The 27,995-nt window shown below is 43.8% G+C and overlaps 2 protein-coding genes across 8 annotated transcripts in view; both read right to left on the bottom strand.

The window, feature by feature from the left end:
• Positions 1-274: 274 nt before the first annotated feature.
• Positions 275-27,803, bottom strand: ALDH8A1 (aldehyde dehydrogenase 8 family member A1). The gene is made up of 8 exons (XM_073337372.1): positions 27,776-27,803; positions 17,060-17,121; positions 9,387-9,534; positions 8,374-8,529; positions 6,498-6,647; positions 3,778-4,034; positions 2,566-2,727; positions 275-1,012 (listed from the first exon to the last, which is right to left on the bottom strand). Exons 3-8 carry the CDS (start codon positions 9,454-9,456, stop codon positions 560-562), a joined length of 1,248 nt encoding a protein of 415 aa, XP_073193473.1. The 5' UTR covers positions 9,457-9,534; positions 17,060-17,121; positions 27,776-27,803; the 3' UTR covers positions 275-559.
• HBS1L (HBS1 like translational GTPase) overlaps positions 9,519-27,995 on the bottom strand; it is a 144,586-nt gene continuing 126,109 nt past the window's right edge. For 2 of the 7 annotated variants that reach the window (XM_073337370.1, XM_073337369.1), the window contains exons 14-15: positions 27,776-27,920; positions 25,591-26,271 (exon numbers count right to left, since the gene is read on the bottom strand). In XM_073337370.1, the coding sequence (XP_073193471.1) occupies positions 25,723-26,271; positions 27,776-27,920 (694 nt within the window). In that variant the 3' untranslated portion in view covers positions 25,591-25,722. Of the gene's footprint in view, positions 9,535-17,059; positions 17,122-19,467; positions 21,779-25,590; positions 26,272-27,775; positions 27,921-27,995 lie in introns of those variants that run through there. The other 5 variants (XM_073337367.1, XM_073337368.1, XM_073337366.1 and 2 more) reach the window with 5 other exon arrangements.

Below are 27,995 nucleotides of genomic sequence, written 5' to 3' on the forward strand. Positions count from 1 at the left end.
TTGGGGATTTTAGTGTGAAATTTCATTAGTACTAGTTTGATGATGCAATCAAAGTGCAAACCATATTGTTCATGGGAATTACCCATTTAGAGAGGAAATATGTTTATTCCTACTAGAACATATCATCATCACTTGCTTGTATCTTTGTCACTCAAGGTGATTTGTTGACCACAACCATCATTATTTATCACCCTGTCTCTAATCGGCCTTTTTGGGGGACATGTATTCGCAGTGTTGTTGCGGCGATCCCAAGATATGAGAGAGAGAAGATGTGTGAGGTAATACCTTTTATTGGAACAGCTTGAGAAAGAAATGGTGAATTAACTTTGGAATCCTCAGGATCTCCTTGAGCCCTGCGAATCAGGTTTGTGGTTTGGATATGATACAGAATCTACTTTCTCTGCTGCCAGTTATGCATCTTTAGCTGGTATTTATAAACTAATGGATTTCTATAAAAATTAACTATAAGCAGGCCATGATGTCTTGGCATATCTCAGAGATGCTTGTAAGCACAAATGTCGGTTGTTTATTTTGCCATAAAATACTTAATGGACAAATTTCAGTGTTTTATTGTAATGGTTTTGACCTCAGTGAAAAACTCGTAAGACTCCTTTGCTCCCTCCCTGCCTATCCCTGATGCTTTCATTCCACCAAATGGCAAGTTCAGTTCCCTGACTAGCCAGCAGTTGGTCCACACCAGGCCAGCTTGCAGTCTCTTCGCCACACGATGAACACGCCCCACATTGCTTGACCATATCGTGGCTGCCAGGCCATACTTGACACCATTGGCTCTTTTAATCACTTCCTCTTCCGTATCAAACGGTACCACACATGTCACGGGACCAAAGATCTCTTCTTGCATGCAGCAGGATTCATCCTTGACTTCAGCAATGACTGTAGGCAGCATGAAATAGCCATTCTGATTTCCAGTTGGAAGAGCCAAAGAATCCACTCCTTCTCCACAGAGAATTCTAGCTCCTTCAGCTCGAGCCTTCTTCACATAATTCTTTACCTGAATGGGGGAGGGCAAAAAGTTAATGTGGGAGACTGAAAATGCTGTAAAGTTCATATTTTCAATACGGATAAATCAACAGGGAACCTAGGAGCATTTCCCACTGATCCACGTTGGCATTTTCCCCCTGTCATTAACAGGGTCTCATTCCCTAGGTTTTGCAGCCAAATATATGTAAAAAGAAGTCAGAGCATTTTCCCCTGTAAGTAAACTGTTCCCTTTCTCTCATTAATCTGCTAGCCAAAACATTAATTTGTTCCTTCCTCTAAATACATTTGGAAGGGGTGGAACAATAGTCACATTATTAAAGCACAGAAGACCTGGCTCCTATCCCTTATGTATCATAGACTTCATCTATGACCATGGGCAACACACCACACCTCTCTTTGCCACAGTTTCCCCAGGTGTCACATGGGAGAGATTACATTTTCCTACCATACAAGGAAGCTCACTACATGTTGTCATGGCACTCAGACGCTACAGTGATGAGCACAACAGAAAACACAGTCAATAAACCATTACAATTTATGTGGTTGCTGCTATCATATGCTATCTTGAGCATACAGGTCGTGCTATTGATCTTGTTCCATCTCCAGCTTTGAAACTACTGGGTGCTTTCTCCCACTCTAGGAATTCCACAGATAAATCACTGGGTTTTTTCCACTCCTTTCTTTTAAATGCTCCGTGTGAAAGAAGCCCCGAAAGGTGCCCAGAGAGACTCCCTGAGACTTAAGTCCTCCATGTAGCCAAAGAACAGGTACAGCAGAGGCAGCAACAGTGTAGGGTAATTCACCAATACGTGTCATCACTGACCTGGAGGGCCCAGCACTAGGGCGCAAAGGAAGAGAGCCTATTTGAACCTTCTCTTCTGTGCAAGATTGTCAGCATGTTACCAGCTCATGCCATTTGCATCAGTGGGTTTTATGATATGGACACCTGATCTCCAGCACACTGGCTGAGACCATTATACTCATTTCACATCAACCACCCAGCAGCCACCAGAGGGTGACTACTGTCACTGTCAGCCACTCATGGCCGAAGCGGAATTCCTGGAATTTGTGGACTACAAGTCTCCATGTATATACCATTACCAATTGCCCCAAAGCCACTCAGTATCCCAGAGAAAGTGTGCTTTTGCATTCCTCAGTAGTTGCATTATAAATCGGATATACTGCAATCTAAATGCAACTTGTTTTATGAGGCAAATAGGTCATCGCTATAGGCCCAACACTTAAGTCAATGAAAATGTTGCCTAATTTGGCACTGTAAGATTCATTTAAGTACTTTCACAATAACAGCTTGATCGCTTAGTTTAAAATTATTTGTCCACAGACTTTATTTTTTCTGAGGCAATAATGTGAACCTAGCCCATACACAGCAGACACCTTAATCATCAGACACTTTTTAATGACCATTTATGCGGAAATGACAGTGTGACTGGCATGGTACTAACACAGACGATGACATGGTCCTCACCACAGTCATGTACAAGTCATCTTTTCTGGAGCTTTAAAATGTGACTATAGTTCACACAGGATTTCCTCTGCAGTTACCTTTTCTAAATGCTCTTTACTTATCAGTGCCCCGATACTGGCTGTGGGATCTGAGGGACTCCCAACCTTCCACTTTCTGGCTTCTTCTACAAACCTCTTCAAAAACTCATTATAAATGCTCCTCTGAACAAAGATCCTGCTGGTGCAAAGACAGATTTCACCCTATCAAACATGAGGAGAGAAACAAAGATACTGTCAATTAATTGCAATATTGTTACTGCTGAGTGCCCAGAAATGTGCTAGGCCCCTCACAAAACACGTAAAGATAGTCCCTACCCCACAAAGAGCACAAACTAAATTTAAAGACACTCAAAATTGAGAGTCCTAAACAGACTGGAGGGGAGAAAGAAGAAACGGGGACAATAATAAAATCACACGGTCACTCAATAAGGGATGTAGACATCTTGACTGTTGAGTTTATTATTAAGTCTTGGTTATTTATCTTCCCCATCACTTCTCACAGAAACATTACTTTCCATGTCTGAATGATCATTACCCTGACATCCTGGAAATGCTTTTTTTCTTTTCCTGACTTGCCAAGTTATCTTCGTACCCACTGAAATAATTTTCATAGGCTTGCTAATCGTTGCTGAAGATGTTGACAAAGAATGGGAGCATCTAGTAGTTGAATCAGGTAATTGGAACTCCTAGGGGTTTATACCTATCTGTTGTATAGACTCATTTGATTCTGGGGAAGCCACCTGACCTCTCAGTTGTTCCCTTCTAGATAAATAACTTACCTACTTTCTAGGGGGATAAGTAACTCATTTCCTATAGGTTTCAGAGTAACAGCCGTGTTAGTCTGTATTCACAAAAAGAAAAGGAGTACTTGTGGCACCTTAGAGATTAACCAGTTTATTTGAGCATGAGCTTTCGTGAGCTACAGCTCACTTCATCGGATGCACCAATGAAGTGAGCTGTAGCTCACGAAAGCTTATGCTCAAATAAATTGGTTAGTCTCTAAGGTGCCACAAGTACTCCTTTTCATTTCCTATAATATCAAATTATTTACTATCATTGTTTCTCTGCTGCTAGGATCAAGAAAACATCAACTTCATAAGTTTCTACCTACACCCTGCTAATGATATGGAATCTTAATAAAATACCTTTGACTATTTAAGAGTCAGACAAGGAGAAATGCATGCACATGCACACATTGCTGTTGACACACTTAATATGTAATAAGGTTAAGAGAGGAGCATCTCCCTTTACCTGATTTGCAAAGCTGGATCTCACAGTGGTAGGGATGCACTGGTCCAGATTAGCATCCTCAAAGATGATTGCAGGGTTCTTGCCTCCCAGTTCCAGCGAGAGCTTTTTGCAGTGTGGGGCACTCCTCTCCCTGATGTGCTGGGCCGTGAGCGTGCTTCCAGTGAAGGAGATCAGTGGCACGTCAGGATGGGAGACAATAGCCTCCCCAGCTTTGGGGCCAGTTCCAAACACAGTGTTCACCACCCCTGGAGGGATTCCTCATGGGAACAAACACACAAAACACTCATGTCCTTTACTTTGGGGTAGCTAGGTTAATTCTGCACTCCCCTCGGAAGCCAGCAAACTACTAATCGTGCTACATTAACGAGGATGCCCTTGACTTTAAGGGTGGTTGAGCAAAATAGGAGAAATAACTAGATAAAACATTGAATTATTGGGTTTTAATCTCTGTTCTTGTATTACTAGAGGGGGACCTGGTAGCCCTGCCAATTGTTAAGGTTGCCTGACACCTCCCATTATAAGGCCCAGTTTTCAGTGGGATATAACCAGTGGTGAGCTGGAGCCGGTTGTTAAATTTAGAAGCCCTTTTAGAACCGGTTGTTCCACGAGGGATAACCGGCTCCAGCCCTGGAGCACCCAAGGGGAAAATTTGGAGGGTGCAGAGCACCGACCGGCAGCTTCCCGCCCCACCCCCAGCTCACCTCTGCTCCACCTCCGCCTCCTCCCCTGAATGCGCCGCCCCGCCCACCCCGCTTCTCTCCCCCCCCCCACCCCAGGCTTCCCGTGAATCAGCTGTTCGCGCGGGAAGCTGGGGCAGGCCGAGAAGCAGGCTGCAGCTTCCCACTCAGGCCCAGGGAGGCGGAGGTGAGCTGGCGCCGGTGAGCGCGAGGAGGGCCTCCCGTGCCGCAGCAGGTAACCGGGGTGGGGGAGGGGCGCAGGGGAATCGCTCCCCACCCCAGCTCACCTCCGCCACCCTCGGCCTGAGTGTGAAGCCACCGCCTGCTTCTCAACCCTCCCCAGCTTCCCGCCAAACAGCTGATTCGTGGGAAGCCAGGGGAGGGAGCGGAGAAGTAGAGCGGGGCGGTGCGTTCAGTGGAGGAGGCGGAGTGGAGGTGAGGTGATCTGAGTCCAGGCACGGGGTGGGGAGCTGCCAGTGGGTGCTCTGCACCCACCAAATTTTCCCGTGGGTGCTCCAGCCCTGGAGCACCCACGGAGTTGGCACCTAAGGTGCCACTTTTGATGCGATCAGTGGGGGAGCGGCTGCTCCCCCTGCTCCCCCCCCAGCTATGCTCCCCCGCCCCTAGGAGCCAGAGGGACCTGCCGGATGCTTCCTGGGAGCTGCCCCAGGGACTCCCCACCTCACCCCCCGGCAGGTACCTCTGGCTCTTAGGGGTGGGATGGGCACCCACTACAGTGGCCCACGAGACCCTGCTGCCCAGTTCTGGGGGCAGTCAGGGAACAGGGGTGGATGGGGCAGGAGTTCTGGGGGGGGCATCAAGGAACGTGGGGGGGTTGGATGGGGCAGGAGTCCCGGGGGGGTGGGGGTGGGCAACGACCCCCTCATGGGGTGACGAGGGAACCTGTTGTTAAGATTTTGGCAGCTCATCACTAGATATAAACTTGTGCCAAACTTTCACCATTAGGTCTGAAATTTTCCATGTTGGGTGTCTGCTTTAGGCTGATACACTTTTCTTTCTTTTTTTTCCTGTTCTTTCTTTTAAAGTTTCAGCAAACAGTCAACAGTTCAGCCATTTCTGAGAATTTAATTTAAGAAAAAACTCATTGTTTTGCCCAGGTTAAAGATATTCCTGCAACCATTTTCTCTGGAAGGTCTAGTGCTTACATACTTGAGGAGAGGGACTTGACGTTTGGCAGAGAAGTCCCTTTGATGTCAGAAATGGGCCTTTTGCTGGTGCTGTGAAAAACTGCACCCATCGGGACAAGTTATAAGACACTGAAAAATCACAGACTGTACATGGTCAGTGGAGGCTTGTTAACTGCGAATCTTTACTAGGAAATAAAAGTGTATTCTTAACTCGAGCTGGCTAACATGAACTAAAATCAGTGAAGAGAAGAGTGTTTGCACCTTTCACACAAGTTAGCAGGTTGAACTGAAGACTATGGGGTAGACCTAGGGGTTAACTTGACCTGCTAATTTGTGTGAGGACCACTAAGTGCCTTGTCTTCACTAGAATTTTACCTTGTGTTAGTTAACTGAAAGTAGCGAGTTTTTCTTCGTGAAGACACAGCCTTAGAGGTTGGCAGCTCTATTTTCTGAAGCTTCCATCTGTACTGAGCATGCTTCAACCTGGGGATGAAGGGATGAGCAGTACTTTCTCTGCAATTGCTGCTCCCAGCTACTGGGGACCAATGTGGCACCAGGCACAGGAACGGAGAACAGACAGACTTTTCCCTATGCTCTCCACATTCCCCCTGCTGGCACTCAAGTACTGTGGAGGGAGAAACAGCCTAATGGAATGCAGAGGTGAGGTGAAGGGAATACATGGCGACGAGGAGATGGTGGCAGGGGGAGGGAAGGTATGGGAGAGAGGCAGGGATAGAAATCAGTTCTCCAGGGCAGAATTCAGCTCCCTTAACCCGGTGATCATCCTTTCTCCTCCTGCAATCCTCAGCCTCATTCACTGGGCACCTTCCAACTTCTGCAACAAAGGAGGCAACAGACAGTAGGGGTCCCTGTGCCGAAGGCATTTCCAAATTACCTGCTTTACCCAGAAGTTTGCACATCATCCAAGCAGTGACAGATGTCATCTCACTGGGCTTGGCGATGACAGTGTTTCCAGATGCAATGGCTGGGGCTATTTTCCAGGTCAGCAAGTAAAGTGGCAAATTCCAAGGACTTATTAAACCAGCTACAAAGGAAAAAAGAAAAGGACAAAATCAAGAGGCCAAATGTATTGGGACAGGAGATTTGAATTTGATGCCCAGGCTTGGCACCTCCTACCCAGATGGAAGCCAAAGCTTCAGTATGGCAGGACAATGAAGGAAATTCTGCTATAGCTTTTACACCCGTACCTTATTCTTAATGGTACAGTGAATCCTACAATAAGGGCCATTTCTAATGGCCAACGCCTTCTGAATAACCCGTCTAAACTATGCCAAACATTTCCAGTGCAAATATATTTGACCGCCTCAACTGAACAACTGATTTTTGCTGTACTTTTGTCCCAGTGTAGCAGAGAGACATTGCAGTAGGAGCTTTGTCATGCTCTACAGTCAGGTCCAGGTGTTCAGAATTCACAATTCAATGATGAGCAAATCGAAAATTTTTGTTTTGTTTTAACAAATACGCATAGATTGCCACTTCTGGCCCTTGTCAAATATTAGAGCTGAGTGCATCAGGCACAATGAATAATTTATCTGATGAATTTAGTCCAGGATAATAATGAACAGACTGCCTTCCTCAAATTGCTGTGCTATTTAAATTTATTCAATTATTATCTTCATGAATATTTTTACTTTGTGTATTTATCACAAATATTTGAAACCCAAGCTGTGATGCTTAGTTGTGATTGGTTATGTGATACTCCTTGTTGCTAGATAGGTCCATCAATGGCTATTAGCCAGGATGGGCAGGAATGGTGTCCCTAGCCTCTGTTTGCCAGATGCTGGGAATGAGCGACAGGGAATGGACCACTTGATGGTTACCTGTTCTGTTCATTCTCTCTGGGGCACCTGGCATTGGCCACTGTCGGAAGACAGGATACTGGGCTAGATGGATATTGGTCTGACCCCGTATGGACGTTCTTATGTTAGATTGAAAGAGAGTGAACAGAGTTCCAACAAAAGCATGTGTAACGAATTTAAAATTTGATGTCTGTGAGCATTTTTGGTCAGTAAGACTCAGATTTTCAATTGCTCATGAGAAGAGAACTAAACAGGTCAAATTCATTAAACAATGTATTAAATAATCAAGCTGATATAAAATATTTGCACCATTATTCACGTAGCTCTAAAACAATATATGTATTCAGACTTTCTCTGACGTGACAGCGCCATCTTGTAGCTAGCTTTCCAAAAATAACAGATATAAATATGCAAGCATTAAAAAATGCTCACCATTGACATAGCTCTGCTCCCACTGAAGTCATTGTGAGCTTTGCCAATTGGTATCAACAAGAGCAGAATTAAGTCAATTCTAAGTGTTTTTGAAAATCCCACCCATCCAGACAGTATGTGTCTATATACCACATGTACATACTTCCAGACATATGATAAATACAAATACAGAGAAGATTTTGAGGATGGGAAGTATCCTACTGTGGGAAGAGGGAACTTTTTAGGATAAATGTTGGAATAGCGCGATAAATGTTGTAATAGGATAAATGTTGTAATTGTTCACTGATTTTGCGGCATGTGGGTGCCAGAGTTCACAGTGGAGTGTCCAAGCTTAACATGGGATCTAGAAGCAGTAAACATTAACTTTATGAGAATCCTTTCTCCCTCTGCGCTTGTGAATGCTGCCTGAAGTTAAAAAAATAAGCAGCAGAGCTCAAGGCCCCCGTTTTTCTTACTTTTTCCCTCTCTTGGTAGACATCCTGCCTCGCTTTTCAGCATTTGTCCTTTGAGAATACCCACCAATGCCTACTGGAGTTCTCACTGTGTAATGCATACAGTCCATGTGGTCCATCTGAGTGCATTCTGTGGTATGGTGAAGGATAGAAGATGCAAAGAACCGGAAATTGTATGCTGCCCGTGGGATGTCCACTGTTCTAGCAAATGTAATTGTTTTTCCTGAAAGAGAAAAGTAACAAGCATGCCATTGTGTCATTATCAAGCACTTTATCCCAAGGGAAAAACTAACATATTTATATAATGCCATAAGTGTGCATACTGCTGTACACACAGGAAGACAAGCATCTGCCCTGAAGAGCTTCCAAATGAAGAGCCCTGAACTAGGATTCCTACCCACTACCTAGGGAAAAACTTTGTTGGTGATGATAAATGGTGAAGTAATTAGATGCTTGGAAAGCATCGTGAATAGCGTAAGTACAAATTATAGTGTAAACAACCATTTAGAGGATAAGCTCTTTGGCGGCTGTTTTTGTCATCTGTGTGCACACTGTGCCGGGCACAATGAGGCCCTGGATTCTTGTCTGGGAGCCTCTAGGCACCACTACCACTATAGATTAAATAGATGATTTTATAGTACATCCATAGGACTGGTAATGCTTCGCTCTTCAGGAGCATCCTCTGTCTGAGGACCTCAAAGTGCTGTATGAATAGTGATTAAATTTAGCCTCAGCCCCTCTGTGCCGCAGGTATTGCCATCCATATTTTGTAGCGAAGAAAACAGAGGCATGGAGGAGTTAAGAGGCCCACATTTTCAAAACCAGCATCTAGTACTGAGTGTCCAAGATTAGAAACATAGCACTTCTGAAAATCAAACCCAAGGACTGTCTAGTTTGGCACACAAAATTTGTGGCAACTTTAAAAATTTGACTCGAACGGATCCAATCACACAGACAGCCTGCATTAGAGTCAAGAATAGGACCTGGCCATTGTGACTCAGTCCTGATATTTAACAAGACCCTCCTTCTCTATAACCTCTTTGGGGAACAGACAAAGAGATGGATGAATTCTTCCTTTACCTTGATCTTTTGATTCTGCTTGTGCAAATGCCTCCAGGTCATGCTCGATCAGGTCTGCTAACTTGTTCATTATCTGAGATCTTTCCTGAGGGCTTCTGGAGGACCAGCCTAGAAAGGCATCTCTGGCAGCTGTGACTGCAGCTTCTACCTGAAAGAATAAAGCAGAGATGGCAAACTTCAAGAGTGCTTCATGGGGGGAAAACAAAATCAATAGAGCCATTGAGACTAAAGATCTTTTGAGTCACCTTGTCCTTGCAGAAAACTGTTCCTTCCTTACATTATAGTCTCAGGCGGTGTGTCCAGTTGCCATCCCTCAGTCTTCTCAAGAGACAATCCACAATCTAACCAACATTAAGAGGGCATTCTTCTTGATACTCTGCCTAAAATTTAACTCTCTTCTTTCTTCTAGTTATACTCCTTTTTTATCACTTCTTGATGGTTACAGCCTTCTGTTTTTTTGAGACAGTTACTTCTCTTTTCCTTTTGTCCCACTCATTTAAACAAATGAAACATATTTCATTCTTTAAAATCTTTCCTGTAGGTCAGTCCCTCTCATCTGGTTAATCATTGCAGTGGCCCTTCTAGAAATTCCTTCCAGTTTCCTGGTGTCTCTCTAGGAACATGGGCGTTGCCATATCAGATTAGACCTATAGACCATCTACTCCACCCTCCTGTCTCCAGCAGTAGCCAAGATAAGATGCTTCAGAGGAAAGTGCAAGCAATACAGCTATGGAATAACCTGCCCAAAGGAAAAGTTTCATGCTAATCCTATAATTTGGAACTTCACTTATGCCCCAAAACAAGAGAATTTATCTCCCTTCCAAAGCTCTGGGGTTTTTCATTCTTACTAGTGTGAGGTGCCCAGGACAATAAACAGCATCCCAGATGCAGTCTCATATGTGGCCTATCTCAGTCCCTTCTAGGAACACTGCAGCATATTTTGCAGATGCAGGCCCCTCATTTGAGGCAGTGCCTCCCGCATTACCTTCTCTGACCTCTGCCAACCCTCAGGAGGAAGGTAAAACAGAACCATTACATCATCTAGTCTGATCTCCTGTGTATCACAAGCTATTAAATTTCACCCAGTTACCCCCATATTAAGCCCTGTTTGGCTAAAGCGTGTCTTCTAGAAAAGCATCCAGTTTTGTTCTGAAGACATCAAGAGATGTAGTTGGTAGTTTGTTCCAATAGTAAATCACCTTCACGGTCAAGACACAAATTTTTATTTCTAATTTGAATTAATTGGGCTTCAGCTTCCAGCCATTGGTCTTGTTATACCTTTCTCCGCTAGATTGACAGCCCTTTAATACCTTGTATTTTCTTCCCATGTAGGTACTTATACACTGTAAACTGGTCACCTCACCATCTTTTTTTTGATAAGCTAAACAGACTGAGCTTCTTCAGTGTCTCACTGTAAGGTATCTTCTCCAGCCCTTAAATCCTTTTTTGTGGCTCTTTTTTTTTTTTTATACCCACTCCATTTATTCAACATCCTTTTAAAAATGTGGATACCAGAACTGGATTCCTGAATCAGTATCACCAACGCCAGTTATAGAGGTGAAATCACCTCCCTACGCCTGAGTGCTACTTCTCTACTTATACATCCAAGGATCACCCAAGCTTTGGATGGCTTGTTGGTCTAGAGGTCGGATTCTCACTTAGGATATAAGCAGTCCTGTGTTCAAATCCTGGGCAAGCCCAATTTTCAGGCTGGAAATAGGCATAAATCTATGACAGTGATTATCCATTGGAACAATGTACCAAGGGTTGTGGTGGATTCTCCATCAATGACAACTTTTAAATCAAGATTTGGATATTTATCTAAAAGATCTGCTCTAGAAACTATTTTGGGGAAGTTCAGTGTGGTACAGGAGAGCAGACTAGATGATCACAATGGTCCCTTCTAACCTTGGAATCTAGGACTCTATGAAGCCCTTTTTTTGCCACAGCATCACACTGAAAGCTCACATTCAGTTACTTGTCGTCTATGCTTCTGAGATTCTCTTCAGAGTCATTGCTTTCCAGGATAGAGCCCCACATTGCGTGGGCCTTCATTCCTTACCTCTAGAGATATTACTTTCATTTGGCTGTACTGAAACATTTTGTTGGAATAGGGCCAGCTTCGCCAGCAATCCAGATAGCTCTGTACGACTGCCCCGTCCTGACTCTGCTAATCTTTGTGTCACCCACAAATTTTATCAGCAGTGATTTTATATTTACTTCCAGATCATTGTTGAAAATTTTGAATCGCATCAGGCCTATTACTGATCCCTGCAGAACTCCATTTGAAACACCCCCAGTTGAATGATTCCCCATTGATGACTACCTTTTTGATATCTGTTAGTTAGCCAGTTTGTAGTCTATTTAATGTTTGCTTATTGATATTGTATAGTGCTAATTTTTTAAGCAGAATGTCAAACGCTATTACATCAAATGCCTTACAAAAGTCTTCTACATTTACACACTTACCATTATTAACCAAACTTGTAATCTCATCGAAGAATGAAATCAGGTTTGCTTGTCAGGACCTATTTTCCATAAAACCATGTTAAATGGCATCAATTATATACCTATCCTTTAATTCTTTATCAACTGTTTCCCACATCAGCTTTTCCATTATTTTGCCTAGGATTTATATCAGGCTATAGTTACTGGGTTATCCTGCTTCCCCTTTTTGAATATTAGCACATTAGTACTCTTCCAGTCTTCACGAAGTTCTCCAGTATTCCAAGGTATAATAAACATGAAAATCAGTGGGCCAGAGATCTATTCAGCCAATTCTTTTAGCCCTTTTGGGGGCAATTAATCCAGATCTGCTGATTTAAAAATGTTTATCCCTAACAGATGTTTTTAACATCCTCCTTTGTTACTAATGGAATAGAAAGTACTTCATCATCCTCAGGATACAAGTACATGATATCCTGCTTTCCAAATACAAAAAATACTATATTTATGAATCATTAACAATTTCATCATCTCCATACAGTAATGCGTGTATACCTTTTATAGGATTTCTTTTGTCCCTAGTATATAAAAAAAATTCCTATTGTCCTTAGCTCTGCTACCCATGAAATTTTCCCTGGTGTCTTTAGCTTCCCCTTTCTATTTTTTACACTTCATAGCTTCTAATTTATATTGACAGCTACCAGTTTCTCTTTTTATCCATTTCCTATAGGGTGTTTTTAAATTCTAATTACTGCCTTCACTTTGCCACTGAACTAGAATGGGCTTCGTTTCTTGATTGGGGATTCATGACTTTTGGCCATCTAATAAACCATTCTTAAAGAGCTCTCAATTTTCAGTCACATTTTCCTGTCTATATTTTTCTTCCCAAACAATTTCCCTCAGCTTTAGGAAATTAGCCCTTTTTAAAGACGTGTGCACGCCAGACACAGGTTGGGACTGCCCTCTCTTTGCCCATGCTGAATATAATCAGGTCAGTATCACTGGTCTTAAGGTAACCACTAACTTCCAGACCTATGATTAATTTATCTTTATCTGTCATGATGAGGTCAAAAATAGAATTGCCTTGGGTTGGGTGCAATACAGTTTATGTTAGGAAATTATCATCTATGAACTCTAATGGTGTTTTAATATTGCTTGCATAGCTGCTGACTGGATCCAGCACTTCAATTGAAGTCCCCTGTAACATACCTTTCCTTTTCACACATTATGGTGAGGTGATGAGTTTACCATTTAAAGAGATGAGACAAAGGCTGGGAGAAATAGGGGCACAGAGAAGTGAAGTGTCCTGCACAAGGTCACACAGCAGGTCACTGGCTAAGCCAGGAACAGAACACGGGGCTCCGGACTCCCTATTCATTTGACCACATTGACCCACCCCCGACTCCTTTTTTAAAATACCCTGCTCATCCACCCTTCCGCCACTAGGTGCCATCCTGCTGCTGTGGCTACTTCTCCCTTTCCTCTTTCCACTGCCACTTCCACACTATGCTGTATGCCTCAGTGCAGTAGCTCATCAGAGGAGGAAGCTGCCTGATCCAGAACTAATTGCCCCATGTAGTATCCAGAGATTCCCCTCTTCCTGAACATTTTGGTGATTTTTATAAGCATGGGGTGTGAGCACTACAGAGGGATTCTCCCAGGCCAAGAGGGGAAGACAGCCTGAGGAAAATAAAAAAAAAACATGGGGGCAAGGAGGAGAGATGGGGAAGAAGGAAATGGAAGGGAATTAATCTAAGGAGAAAACGAAAAGGAAGAGGAGATACGGAGATAGAAATACAATGAGAGGGATGGTGCAAAGAGTTAGAGAAAATAGACTGAAGTTGACTGAGGAAAAGAATCAGAGAGAGAAGGGTCAAAAAAAAAAATGAGCCAAGACAGACAATGTGTGTAATCAAAATGTAATTATAAACCCATGTTTATTGTCATATATACTTCCCCTGCCCTCCTCCATATAAGAAAGGAGAAATAACAGACTAAAAACCGGAGAGAAAGCACAATTTAAAAAAAGCTGGATGTTAAAATGTTAGCCAAAGTACACATGGTAAAGTAAATTTGTTTCTCTCCATCAGGAATTGTAGGAGGACAAGACCCCTTAGGATAAAGGGGTTTTGCCAGACCTCGTTGTCCATGGGAACCAGTGTTCCTGTATGTGAATGAGGGAGACTAACCTACTTACTAGGGTTAAGTTTGATGTTGGCTGTTTGAATATTTATATGAGCCCAATCCTGCAAACCCTTATGCATGTGAATAGCCCTACTTACGTGGCCACTGACCCAGTACTGAATTCTAATACAGCAGGTGCTTATTTTCATTTTAAATGTCTTAATATCTCTCCTAAAATGCAGGCAACTGCACCTGGTATTTTATATTACTGTGCTAATAAGCAATGGTCACATAACCACCACCCTATACTGGAAACCTACTGACGGCTACACTTACCTACATGCTTCCAGCTTCCATCCAGGACACACCACAAGATCCATTGTCTACAGCCAAGCTCTAAGATACAACCGCATTTGCTCCAATCCCTCAGGCAGAGACAAACACCTAAAAGATCTCTATCAAGCATTCTTAAAACTACAATACCCACCTGCTGAAGTGAAGAAACAGATTGACAGAGCCAGAAGAGTACCCAGAAGTCACCTACTACAGGACAGGCCCAACAAAGAAAACAACAGAACACCACTAGCCGTCACCTTCAGCCTCCAACTAAAACCTCTCCAACACATCATCAAGGATCTACAACCTATCCTGAAGGATGACCCATCACTCTCACAGATCTTGGGAGACAGACCAGTCCTCGCTTACAGACAGCCCCCCAACCTGAAGCAAATACTCACCAGCAACCACACACCACACAACAAACACACTAACCCAGGAACCTATCCTTGCAACAAAGCCCATTGCCAACTCTGTCCACATATTTATTCAAGTGACACCATCATAGAACCTAATCACATTAGCCACACTATCAGGGGTTTGTTCACCTGCACATCTACCAATGTGATATATGTCATCATGTGCCAGCAATGCCCCTCTGCCATGTACATTGGCCAAACCGGACAGTCTCTATGCAAAAGAATAAATGGACACAAATCTGACATCAGGAATCATAACATTCAAAAACCGGTAGGAGAACACTTCAACCTCTCTGGTCACTCAGTAACAGACTTAAAGGTGGCAATTTTGCAACAGAAAAGCTTTAAAAACAGACTCCAATTAGAAACTGCTGAGCTTGAATTAATATGCAAACTAGATACCATTAACCTGGATTTGAATAGAGACTGGGAGTGGCTGGGTCATTACACATATTGAATCTATTTCCCCATGTTAAGTATCCTCACACCTTCTTGTGAACTGTCTAAATGGGTCATCTTGATTATCACTACAAAAGTTTTTTTCTCCTGCTGATTATAGCTCATCTTAATTAATTAGCCTCTAACAGTTGGTATGGCTACTTCTACCTTTTCATGTTCTCTTTGTGGGTGTGTGTGTGTATATATATATATATATATATATATATATAATCTTCTTACTATATGTTCCATTCTATGCATCCGATGAAGTGGACTGTAGCCCACGAAAGCTTATGCTCTAATAAATTTGTTAGTCTCTAAGGTGCCACAAGTACTCCTGTTCTTTTTTTGGTATTTCAATATCTTCCACTGGAGGACTCTAGACCCGCCCCTAACTCCCAGCTTTGTAGAGCCTCCCCACTTGTGTTCAGCAGCCCACAGGCCTAAGCAAAAAACTTCACTAAGTTGATTGGTGCCTAAGTGTAGTTCCTAAGGCGCATGCTGCAGTTGACTCCGAAAACTGAATGAGAAGCTAGTGTTCCTTCAAATATGCATTACCTTACACTTAGATATCTAGAATTTAGCCTGCTATGATGCCCCATAACCTATTTTTGTTCGGTCCTTCTGGCATGCTCACAAATCTCCCTGTTACTGTTATAATTATTTGTGCATCTACTTATGTGAATAAACAAAATGGGGACCCACGTAGCGTTTATGCATGAAAGAAACAATTCTTCAAGCACAAAGAGGTTTTGTACTGACATGATTTTACATTAAGCATATTCTAGCAAAGGCAGCCTGGTTACACTTTAACTATTAGTTATCAGCACCTTGCAAATATTTACCCAACCAAAATTATGGTGCTAAAGGTTTCTGCTGAAAAAGGAAAATGATATCAACACGAATGATACATATGTGAAAGAGGTATTCATGTACAGTAACAGGTCTTTTAATAAGACCACTTATTCTGAAAATGAAACAATTTTGAGCACTTATTAGTCAACATTTTGAAAGCCCTTGGAGTGTAATATAACTCCTTTCTGTTCATCTGTCCCCTTGCTGAACCCAGCACACTACATTGTACACACCTCTAACTTCGTTGCTTTTAAGCAGTACTTCGCCATAAACTAAATGGCAGTTTCCAGAATATGTGTCTTGTTGCAAATGATGTGACAAAAAACATGCAGCAAAGATTAATTGCAGGGCTGAAAAGGAATATTGCTTTTCTGCTCTCATTGATTAGAGCAGGCTACTGCAGTGTACAGAAATCACATTCATGCAGCTGCACTAAAATGATTTGTTACCCTTTCACCTGCAATATCAATGTTCTAAATACTCAAACTCCATCTGCAGAGATCAAACCTCAGGAAGGCTGAGAGATTTTGATCCTGTTTCATGGAAAGAGCCCTGGTGTGCAAAGTCCTTTGAACGAGTAGTAGAAATTAAAGATATTAAGGAAGAAGATACTCATTTGGATACAGTGTCTCCAGGGCTGTTCATGGAGTGGAGATGAACAGCTCCTTTTTTCCTGACTCTGGTGTTATCATCTGCAAACTGCCGATGTGACCATTGCCTTCAACTTGCATTCTGCAAGACGGAGGACTCCATCCTCTGCTGGTGTAATTGACGAACCTCCAGTGAAGTAATTGAAAACTGCACTGATTGACACTAGATGAGGACCAGATCCATAGCTTTTAATAGTGAACAGTGTGAGAAAAGGATTTGTTCCTAGAGCAATGTTACCTGGCCTTGTAGTAATGTTAAGAACTTATTCATTTAAATATAAACAATTAATCACTAGAACATTCCTCTTCCTGATTTCTCCACCTTCCACCCCACAAACAACTGCACTGATGTTATTTATGCTCCCATTCTTATTTTGCCTTCTGTTAGTGAAACTGCTGTACTCACCTCTTCTTTTCCGCTGTCTGGTACTCTGCAATACACGTCTCCCGTGGATGGATCATAGGAGTCTATGTAGGAGGAACAAGGGACAAATTTACCATTTATGAAGTTCTCCAACACTAAGAGAGTCTTTGGGCCAGCCATTGTCAACAGCTGGCTTCATCTGCAATTTCTTTCAGCTGTCAGTTTATACTGCTGGTCTCATATCTAGTTACACTACAAGCCTGAGCTCCACCCCTTCTTTCTCGCTCTCCCTCTCCAGTGTGAGTGAGAGAAACGCGACAAATAACCCCTTGTGTGCCAGCAGAAACAAATGAGCAGGGAAAGAGTTGCTTTTCCTACCGTTCACCAAGAATATTCTGTGTTGTTTAAGAAGGGTGGCAGGATCAGCAAAAATCTTGATGGCAGGACAAAAAAGATGTAAAGCCCCAAACTAGAACAGAGCGGGACAAACAGTGTGTGTGTGTGTGTGTGTGTGGGGGCGGGGATTGCTCCCCTCCAGTACATTTTCTAGCTTCTTTTTCAGTCTAAACATCCCTTGCGTAACAATTCCACAGTATAAAACACCTTCCCATCAGGAAGTTTCTTCTGTCGTTTACTTAAGCAGTTTTGTTTTACTTGCCTGAGAAATAGAAGCAGACATAAATATTGTCTGCCGAGATTTTTCTCAAACTGTGCAGATTGTTTCAATAAGGAAATCCCCTGTCATCAAAGTGTATACATCATCATATTGCTGTATTCAAAACGTATTCCTCAACAACCCCAACTTCAAACTCAATGAACAGTGCTACAACAACAGGGTCAGATAAGTACCCAGACAGCATGCAGACTGGTGTCAAAAGCCAGTACAATGGCCTTTTCGTGTGTTTTGAAACCAGAAGGGCTGCAGGCAAAACCAGCCATTCAGCCGTTCTGCTGTACCCACTGGGCATTGAATCTCAAGCCTTACCGGATAGCATAATGGAGAGGTGCCACAGGAACTTCATTGCTGGAACCAGGCACGTTGCACAAGCGGTACAGTGCAATGAAACCACCACACCTCAGCCCCTGGTTGGAAAGATGGACTGCAGCTCCCCACAAGTTGCGTATACACAAACAGCACAATTGTCAGTCAGGCTTTGTGTGGCTACCATCTCACTTGTATAATGCAAATACATATGATTTATTTTCAGATTAGCTTGCTTGTTCATTTGTATTGTAATAGTAAAAGGTGTGTTCATGGGGATTGGGGGTGGGGGGGCAGGGGAGAAGATCAAGTGGAATTAGTTGGTAAAGTTCATGCAGTACTCAGGACTTCTGGGTTCTCCACTTAGCACTGATCCGGGGTAAAATGGGGACTGGGGCACAAGGAAAAAGAGCACATTAAATGTAATAAAAGTACTTTTAGGAGGAACAATTTTTTTCACCTTTGTAATGCACCGATCACACAAAATACCATGCGTTTTATGAAATTCCTAATAGGGGATACCCATGCAGCCATCCAACAAGGACTTTACATTTTGCAAAGAGAGTTTTGTAAACAATGTGAGCGGTATTGCTCATCCCTAGAATTTTTCTGTAACTACATCCCTAAGACAGAGTATTGTTAGATACTTCTATAAGGAGATTAATCTGGAGAGCCTAAAGCTACCAGCTAAAGAGATCTGGGAAATCCTCCTGAATTCTATTTTTCGTTTAAGAACTGGGAAACAGACAACACCCAAGCAACACTTGCACATTGCCCTCAGAGAGCCAGGACTCACATTTTAGGTACTACGCTAGGGCTTTGCAAGTCCATCTTCAATAGCAGACAGGAAAAAGATGGGGGTAAAATCTTGGCCCTATTAAAGTTAGGCTAGAAATTCACCCAGAGATTCCAGATATTTGACTCAAGTTCCACTGGAAACATTTTACCATCATCTTCTAACCCAGAAGTTTTCAAACTGGGGAAGGGGGCACAGAGGAACATTTGTGGGAGAGCAGCAACCCACTGCCCCACATGGTGGGGCTCAGAAAAGGAGCACCACCTCCACCCCGACTCACCTCAGCAAGCCACCCAAGCCAGTGAGTGTCAACGGCCACCGTGTCCACACCGATTTCTGCTCCCAGCAGCCTCTGCACCCAGCACTGGCTCCGCCCCAGAGACTGTCATACCTGCCTTCCCCCACCCTGAAAACCCAAAGAGGGAGGGGCAGGTATTGTATCTATTTTTGTCTGGGTTGGGGGAATGCAACCAAAAATTGTAACTCAAAGGGAGCGGCGGGGAGGTCCTCAGCTCAAAAAGTTTGAAAACCACTGTTCTAACCCAAAACAGACAGAACTCTAGGACATGCTGTGCCTGAGAAATAATAATAATGTGGTGGAACCTGTACTTTTAAAATTAAAAAAATCACTGATCTCGAAGTTGTAGCATGTCTTTCCTTCATTTTTTCCACCATTTATTTATTTCTGTCCCTTGTACTAACCAGGTGTAACACTTGGGTCAATTTGCATTTTTAAGATGAAAAGAGGCTCTGATGTATATGGTTCCTCATGCACAAGAGTTAGGAACTAGACTAAAATTTTCAGTTTGGGGATACTTTTCTTCCACTCCCAGGACTTCAGCTCTCCTGGGATTTCAGATCTATAAACAGTGTTACCTTGGTTTTAAGTAAGTCTACTGAGGTGGCTCAATGCAAGTGTTTGGGAGTATGAAAGCTCTGGAATCTTGTCAGCCTCAGGACTGCTGCCATAATGGTTTAAGTGCAACTTTAAAGACATGCATTGTTAAAGATCTACTGGAAGCCGTAACTAATGGTACTGGTATAATGGTATAATTCACAAGACGAGTGTTCAGTTTTGAGGGTAACAGGCCCAGAAATTCCCGTAACCTGAGATCAACATGGCCTCTGGTTAGAACCCAGCTTTGGTTTACCTGGGGCCGAAACCTGCCCACTTCACACTGAGGATGCAGGCAAAATAATTTAAGTGCTGATAGCACTACTGTGCCCTTCTCACAGTTCCCCCTAAAGAACAGACTACTCCTCCCACAACTGATGCAACAGACTGTGAAACAATCTTAGTGTTTCTCACCACAAAGAACCATAGGATAAGCTCCCAAGACACACACGGCTGAGTGCAAGAACAGTGATTCATACCTGGCCTAAGCTCACAGAGGTGTCAATTACCCATGTTAAACGTGCAGTGAAGACACATCTTTAGGCCTCAATTCTGCAAACACTTAGCACATGCTTAAGTTGACACACATAAGTACTCCCACTGAAGTCAATGGGATAATTCACATGTGTAAAGTTAAGCACTTGTGTAAGTATTTGCAGAACTGGGATCTATGCATTTGATTGTAGTCAAAGTAACTTCCACCAGTATGAGAAGAGTAAGGATAGATGAGCATAGGTAGATGCCTATGGGAATGTTTTTGGGCAATCACTTGAATAGAATTATAAGCCCAGTCTTCAGTGTTCTTCAGATCTCAGGGTATGTCTTCATCACAGAGTTAATCCAGGTCATCGCATTCATGTCTGGGCACCCAGATCAGAATAGCATAGATGGGAACAGTCGCACTGCAAAGTGCTACCCAAGTTACTGTGTCCTGCACTTGCTAGGACTTCTGGGGTCATATCCAGCCAGCTGAGTCACGCTGAGTCCCAATGAATAGTGGGAGAACTTGCCTGTCCTTCAGGGCACACAGGGGGAATTGTGGGAAGGCACTGAAGGACTACCAGCACTCGAGTGGTTTAGCATGCATCCTCACTACAAAATAAGCAGGTTACCAGCCCAAGTGAAAACATCATTCAGGCTATAGCCTGTACCACGGGAAAAGGAATCTCGTGTTGAAAGCATCACTAAAATTGGATCAGTGGGTTTTTCCGATGATGGGAGGGGTGTTGGTGCAATGCGCAAATAAGAGCCTGGACTAACTCTGCAGTGAAGACATACTCTCACATGCTAAGTATGCAGTTTCTAGTTTTATTTTATAATGTTTACATAGAAATGTTTTGTTCTGCAAAATTATACTCAGTGTAATGGAATTTAGCACAGGTTTAAATTAAATAATACGGTTTGAAGGAGGCAAAACATTATGCTCAGACCAGGCTACTTTATTATATTTTTATACTTCAAAAATAAAATTAGTCATTGTTGGCACAGCTTCCACTACACATGAAATTAAACTTTCTTTTTTTAAATAAATTTTGGGATGCGGGAAATAATCTTGTGGATGACATTACATACCATTCTCTGAAACTGAAGTAAACAATTATTTTTTCCCTGAAAATGCATTCATCTCAAACCTTAAAATACATTAGACCAATTAAGTTACTTTACTGGATTAATGTGCAGCAATGAGCAAATCAAAGAAAAAAATGTAAACAGTCTATGGCTGGAAGTAGCAAGATGGTGAATCATCATAGAACAATCTTATCTTCTAATGCACCTTTCCAATCAAGTTTCCATAAAGCTCTATGAGCTGCAAATATGGGGTGAATTTCACAGAGAAATATGGAACCTTTTGAAATGAGATTGTGCAACCTTAGCATTTCCATGTCAGTTGGCATTTTGTTTCGCAGTAGGCAGAGACTGATAAAAAGTTCACTAAATGTCCAATGTGGATTTAAATTTTTTTTTTTTTTTAAATTTAATTGCACTTAGTTCCTTCAGCTGAAGTAACTGGATTCGGAAAGCGGTTTGGATGGCTGATTGCATTTTGGTTGGGTCATGGAAGACTTAGCACCACTGTCATTCTTTAATCTAAAAAGAAGAAGAAGAAAAGCTATAGGTTTTGTTGTCATTTCATAAAAAAAACAAAACAAATGAAAATACTACAGCAAAAAAACAGAGACCACCACCAAAGGGTCATAATGTATACATTCTAATAGATTATCTACCGATACATTTTCAGGGACAATAGTCTGAATTTTCTCTAAAATTCTTTGAAACAACACTGAGTCCTACAAAAAGTTATTTCCAAAGAAGGGCCTAACAAGCCACAAGCTTATTTAGGCCCCAACCTACTGGCACTTAGGCATGTGCTTAACTTTATTACTATGAGGAGTCCCAATGGGACACCTCACAGTAGCGATGTTAAATGTGTGCAAGTGATTTATAAGATCATGGCCCTAGCTCAGAGTCCTGTGTAAACTGTGACAAGAAAGTATGTTAAGACACCTTTGTAACATAGTTCACAAAGCCTCACGAGCTCTGGGAAATTGTTTTAAGCATAGGGATAAGAGTTCTAATATTTAAACCATGGGCCTCTGTATAAAAGTGGGATGATACCAGCACCTTTCCATAACACACTAAACACAGCTGGAACTAGAACTCAGGTCCTACAGATCCAAAAACACAGGCCTCAAAAAAGACGACACTGTCTGTCAGTTTAGAAGAATCTTTATATTTTCAAAGGTGCAATCCTGATAATAGAAGACAAAAAGTCTTTACACATGCGCATAGTGCCTGTCCCTGAGTCTTCTGAAGTTAACAGCAGAAAACTCCTACAGCCATCTGTGCAAGCAGGATTCGGTTTACAAGCCCTTTAAATTCAGTGGGACTAGGCCCTGGTCTATACTAGGACTTTAGGTCGAATTTAGCAGCGTTAAATCGATGTAAACCTGCACCCGTCCACACAATGAAGCCCTTTATTTCGACTTAAAGGGCTCTTAAAATCGATTTCCTTACTCCACCCCTGACAAGTGGATTAGCGCTTAAATCGACGTTGCCGGCTCGAATTTGGGGTACTGTGGACACAATTCGATGGTATTGGCCTCCGGGAGCTATCCCAGAGTGCTCCATTATGACCGCTCTGGACAGCACTCTCAACTCAGATGCACTGGCCAGGTAGACAGGAAAAGAACCGCGAACTTTTGAATCTCATTTCCTGTTTGGCCAGCGTGGCAAGCTGCAGGTGACCATGCAGAGCTCATCAGCACAGGTGACCATGATGGAGTCCCAGAATCGCAAAAGAGCTCCAGCATGGACCGAACGGGAGGTACGGGTTCTGATCGCTGTTTGGGGAGAGGAATCCGTGCTATCAGAACTCCGTTCCAGTTTTTGAAATGCCAAAACCTTTGTCAAAATCTCCCAGGGCATGAAGGACAGAGGCCATAACAGGGACCCGAAGCAGTGCCGCGTGAAACTGAAGGAGCTGAGGCAAGCCTACCAGAAAACCAGAGAGGCGAACAGCCGCTCTGGGTCAGAGCCCCAAACATGCCGCTTCTATGATGAGCTGCATGCCATTTTAGGGGGGTTCAGCCACCACTAGCCCAGCCGTGTTGTTTGACTCCTTCAATGGAGATGGAGGCAATACGGAAGCAGGTTTTGGGGACGAAGAAGATGATGAGGAGGAGGAGGTTGTAGATAGCTCACAGCAAGCAAGCGGAGAAACCGGTTTTCCCGACAGCCAGGAACTGTTTCTCACCCTAGACCTGGAGCCAGTACCCCCCGAACCTACCCAAGGCTGCCTCCTGCACCCAGCAGGCGGAGAAGGGACCTCTGGTGAGTGTACCTTTTAAAATACTATACATAGTTTAAAAGCAAGCATGTGAAAGGATTACTTTGCCCTGGCATTTGCGGTTCTCCTAGATGTAGTCCTAAAGCCTTTGCAAAAGGTTTCTGGGGAGGGCAGCCTTATTGCGTCCTTCATGGTAGGACACTTTACCACTCCAGGCCAGTAACACGTACTCGGGAATCATTGTAGAACAAAGCATTGCAGTGTATGTTTGCTGGCATTCAAACAACATCCGTTCTTTATCTCTCTGTGTTATCCTCAGGAGAGTGAGATATAATTCATGGTCACCTGGTTGAAATAGAGTGCTTTTCTTCAGGGGACACTCAGAGGAGCCCATTCCTGCTGGGCTGTTTGCCTGTGGCTAAACAGAAATGTTCCTCGCTGTTAGCCACAGGGAGGGGGGAAGGTTCAGGGGGTAGTCACGCGGTGGGAGGAGGCAAAATGCGACCTTGTAACGAAAGCACATGTGCTATGTATGTAATGTTAACAGCAAGGTTTACCCTGAAAGAGTGTAGCCACTGTTTTATAAAATGTGTCTTTTTAAATACCGCTGTCCCTTTTTTTTTCTCCACCAGCTGCATGTGTTTCAATGATCACAGGATCTTCTCCTTCCCAGAGGCTAGTGAAGATTAGGAAGAAAAAAAAACGCACTCGCGATGAAATGTTCTCCGAGCTCATGCTGTCCTCCCACACTGACAGAGCACAGACGAATGCGTGGAGGCAAATAATGTCAGAGTGCAGGAAAGCACAAAATGACCGGGAGGAGAGGTGGCGGGCTGAAGAGAGGGCTGAAGCTCAAATGTGGCGGCAGCGTGATGAGAGGAGGCAGGATTCAATTCTGAGGCTGCTGGAGGACCGGACCAGTATGCTCCAGTGTATGGTTGAGCTGCAGCAAAGGCAGCTGGAGTACAGACTGCCACTGCAGCCCCTCTGTAACCAACCGCCCTCCTCCCCAAGTTCCATAGCATCCACACCCAGACGCCCAAGAACGCGGTGGGGGGGCCTCCGTCCAACCAGCCACTCCACCACAGAGGATTGCCCAAAAAAAAGAAGGCTGTCATTCAATAAATTTTAAAGTTGTAAACTTTTAAAGTGCTGTGCTTAAAGTGCTGTGTGGCATTTTCCTTCCCTCCTCCACCACACCTCCTGGGCTACCTTGGTAGTCATCCCCCTATTTGTGTGATGAATGAATAAAGAATGCATGAATGTGAAGCAACAATGACTTTATTGCCTCTGCAAGCGGTGATTGAAGGGAGAAGGGGCGGGTGGTTAGCTTACAGGGAAGTAGAGTGAACCAAGGGGCAGGGGGTTTAATCAAGGAGAAACAAACAGAACTTTCACACCGTAGCCTGGCCAGTCATGAAACTGGTTTTCAAAGCTTCTCTGATGCGTACCGCGCCCTCCTGTGCTCTTTTAACCACCCTGGTGTCTGGCTGCGCGTAACCAGCAGCCAGGCGATTTGCCTCAACCTCCCACCCCGCCATAAACATCTCCCCCTTACTCTCACAGATATTGTGGAGCACACAGCAAGCAGTAATAACAGTGGGAATATTGGTTTCACTGAGGTCTAAGCGAGTCAGTAAACTGCGCCAGCGCGCCTTTAAACGTCCAAATGCACATTCTACCACCATTCTGCACTTGCTCAGCCTGTAGTTGAACAGCTCCTGACTACTGTCCAGGCTGCCTGTGTACGACTTCATGAGCCATGGCATTAAGGGGTAGGCTGGGTCCCCAAGGATACATATAGGCATTTCAACATCCCCAACAGTTATCTTCTGGTCTGGGAATAAAGTCCCTTCCTGCAGCTTTTGAAACAGACCAGAGTTCCTGAAGATGCAAGCATCATGCACCTTTCCCGGCCATCCCACGTTGATGTTGGTGAAACGTCCCTTGTGATCCACCAGAGCTTGCAGCACTATCGAAAAGTACCCCTTGCGGTTTATGTACTCGGCGGCTTGGTGCTCCGGTGCCAAGATAGGGATATGGGTTCCGTCTATAGCCCCACCACAGTTAGGGAATCCCATTGCAGCAAAGCCATCCACTATGACCTGCACATTTCCCAGGGTCACTACCCTTGATATCAGCAGATCTTTGATTGCGTGGGCTACTTGCATCACAACAGCCCCCACAGTAGATTTGCCCACTCCAAATTGATTCCCAACTGATCGCTGTCTGGCGTTGCAAGCTTTCACAGGGCTATCGCCACTCGCTTCTCAACTGTGAGGGCTGCTCTCATCTTGGTATTCATGCGCCTCAGGGCAGGGGAAAGCAAGTCACAAAGTTCCATGGAAGTGCCCTTACGCATGCGAAAGTTTCGCAGCCACTGGGAATCGTCCCAGACCTGCAACACTATGCAGTCCCACCAGTCTGTGCTTGTTTCCCGAGCCCAGAATCGGCGTTCCACAGCATGAACCTGCCCCATTAGCACCATGATGCATGCATTGGCAGGGCCCATGCTTTCAGAAAAATCTGTGTCCATGTCCTGATCACTCACGTGACCGCGCTGACGTCGCCTCCTCACCCGGTATCGCTTTGCCAGGTTCTGGTGCTGCATATACTGCTGGATAATGCGTGTGGTGTTTAATGTGCTCCTAATTGCCAAAGTGAGCTGAGCGGCCTCCATGCTTGCCTTGGTATGGCGTCCGCACAGAAAAAAGGCGCGGAACGATTGTCTGCCGTTGCTCTGACGGAGGGAGGGGCGACTGACGACACGGCTTACAGGGTTGGCTTCAGGGAGCTAAAATCAACAAAGGGGGTGGCTTTACATCAAGGAGTATTTCAGGCAGGACTTCACGGAGGGTTCCAATAAGAAATGGTGCACCTAAGTTATTGTCCTTATTGGAACAAGAAGGTTAGCCTGGCCTCTGATTGATACATGGCTAGATTTACCTCGCTGCACCTTCTCTGTGAGTGACTGCAGTGTGATCTAGAAGAATGAGTCCCCTAGACAGGGGAGGGGGCGAAGCAAATGAGTACAAAACAAATCTGGTCTATTTCTTGTTTTGATCCACTCCTTCTATCTTTTACATCTTTGGCTGGCAGCAGACGGTGCAGAAGGACTGCATGCCATCCACATCTCATGGCTGCTCGGCAGAAGATGGTACAGTACGACTGCTAGCAGTCCGTATCGCCTGCCCGCTCACCATAAGACGGTTCAATAGGACTGAATGCAGGACTAAAGAGAATGACCTGGTCAAGTCACTCCAAATTTAGTCCCTGCGCCCATGTATGCCCAGGCGTTCCCGGCCGACGTGGCCAGGAGCACCTCGGACATGATGATGACGGCTACCAGTCGTACTGTACCGTCTGCTGCCACAAGGCAAGGGGTTGCTGCTACTGTGTAGCAATGCCGTACCGCGTCTGCCAGCATCCAGGAGACATAGGGTGACGGTTACCTGAGCGGGCTCCATGCTTGCCGTGGTATGGCGTCTGCACAGGTAACTCAAGAAAAAAGGTGCGAAATGATTGTCTGCCCTTGCTTTCACGGAGGGAGGGAGGGAACGGCGGCCTGACGATATGTACCCAGAACCACCCACGACAATGTTTTAGCCCCATCAGGCATTGGGATCTCAACCCAGAATTGCAGTGGGCAGCGGAGACTGCAGGAACTGTGGGATAGCTACCCACAGTGCAACGCTCCGGAAGTCGACTCTAGCCTCGGTACTGTGGAAGTGCTCCGCCGAGTTAATGCACTTAGAACATTTTCTGTGGGGACACACACACTCGAATATATAAAACCGATTTCTAAAAAACCGACTTCTATAAATTCGACCTTATTCCGTAGTGTAGACATACCCTTGGACTGGGCCCAAAGCTAGTAACAACAAAAATTAACAATGTTGCTTAATTGCAACCTATTTTCTTTAAACATAGTTGGGGGAAAAGTTTTCAGGAAAGTTTATCTATGTGGAAACTTTGAAGGGATAGTAATAAGCCATTTTTTAGTTGGAGTGATATGAAGAAGAGACATTTTAAAATTTCAAACCGTGGTTCTTTTCATTTAATGACCTGTAATTCAAAGAACAGTTTGACAAATTTTCCTCAAAACTTTGCAGAAGTGTTCTCCTTTGTCTTCACAGTACATCTGGCAATTTTCAGGTCAAATTAATTTCCCAATCCATAGTAATGGGGCTGATAAAATAGGGCTTTGTCATGGAAACTGATTGCAAACCTTTATTATGGAGAAGCTGCCACCTCTCCATAATCAACATTCTAGAAAGTCTGTTACAAAAGCATCGTACCTCTGTGACAACTCCTGCAGCTATAGTGGATCCGCTGTAGCGTAACATAAACCTTCCAAGTTCTTTAAAATCTTTGTACAATTCCAGGGCAACAGGTCTTTGTGTTTGTAGTTCTATTAAAGCATTCTGTCCTTTAGTGAGGACCCTGCAAACAAAATATTAAAACACCCAATTTTTATATCTATCAATATATCTATAAAATAACAGTGAAACATCTGTC

The sequence above is a fragment of the Lepidochelys kempii genome, chromosome 3 (genome assembly GCF_965140265.1).
Source record: "Lepidochelys kempii isolate rLepKem1 chromosome 3, rLepKem1.hap2, whole genome shotgun sequence".
Taxonomy (NCBI): Eukaryota; Metazoa; Chordata; order Testudines; family Cheloniidae; genus Lepidochelys; species Lepidochelys kempii.

Coding starts and splice junctions, on each gene's coding strand:
- ALDH8A1 (XM_073337372.1), bottom strand. CDS start 9,456: ATGAACAAGTTAGCAGACCTGATCGAGCATGACCTGGAGGCATTTGCA. Junction 8,530..9,386: donor AGCAGAATCAAAAGATCAAG/GTAAAGGAAGAA, acceptor TTTCTCTTTCAG/GAAAAACAATTACATTTGCT. Junction 2,728..3,777: donor GATCCAGCTTTGCAAATCAG/GTAAAGGGAGAT, acceptor CATGTTTGATAG/GGTGAAATCTGTCTTTGCAC.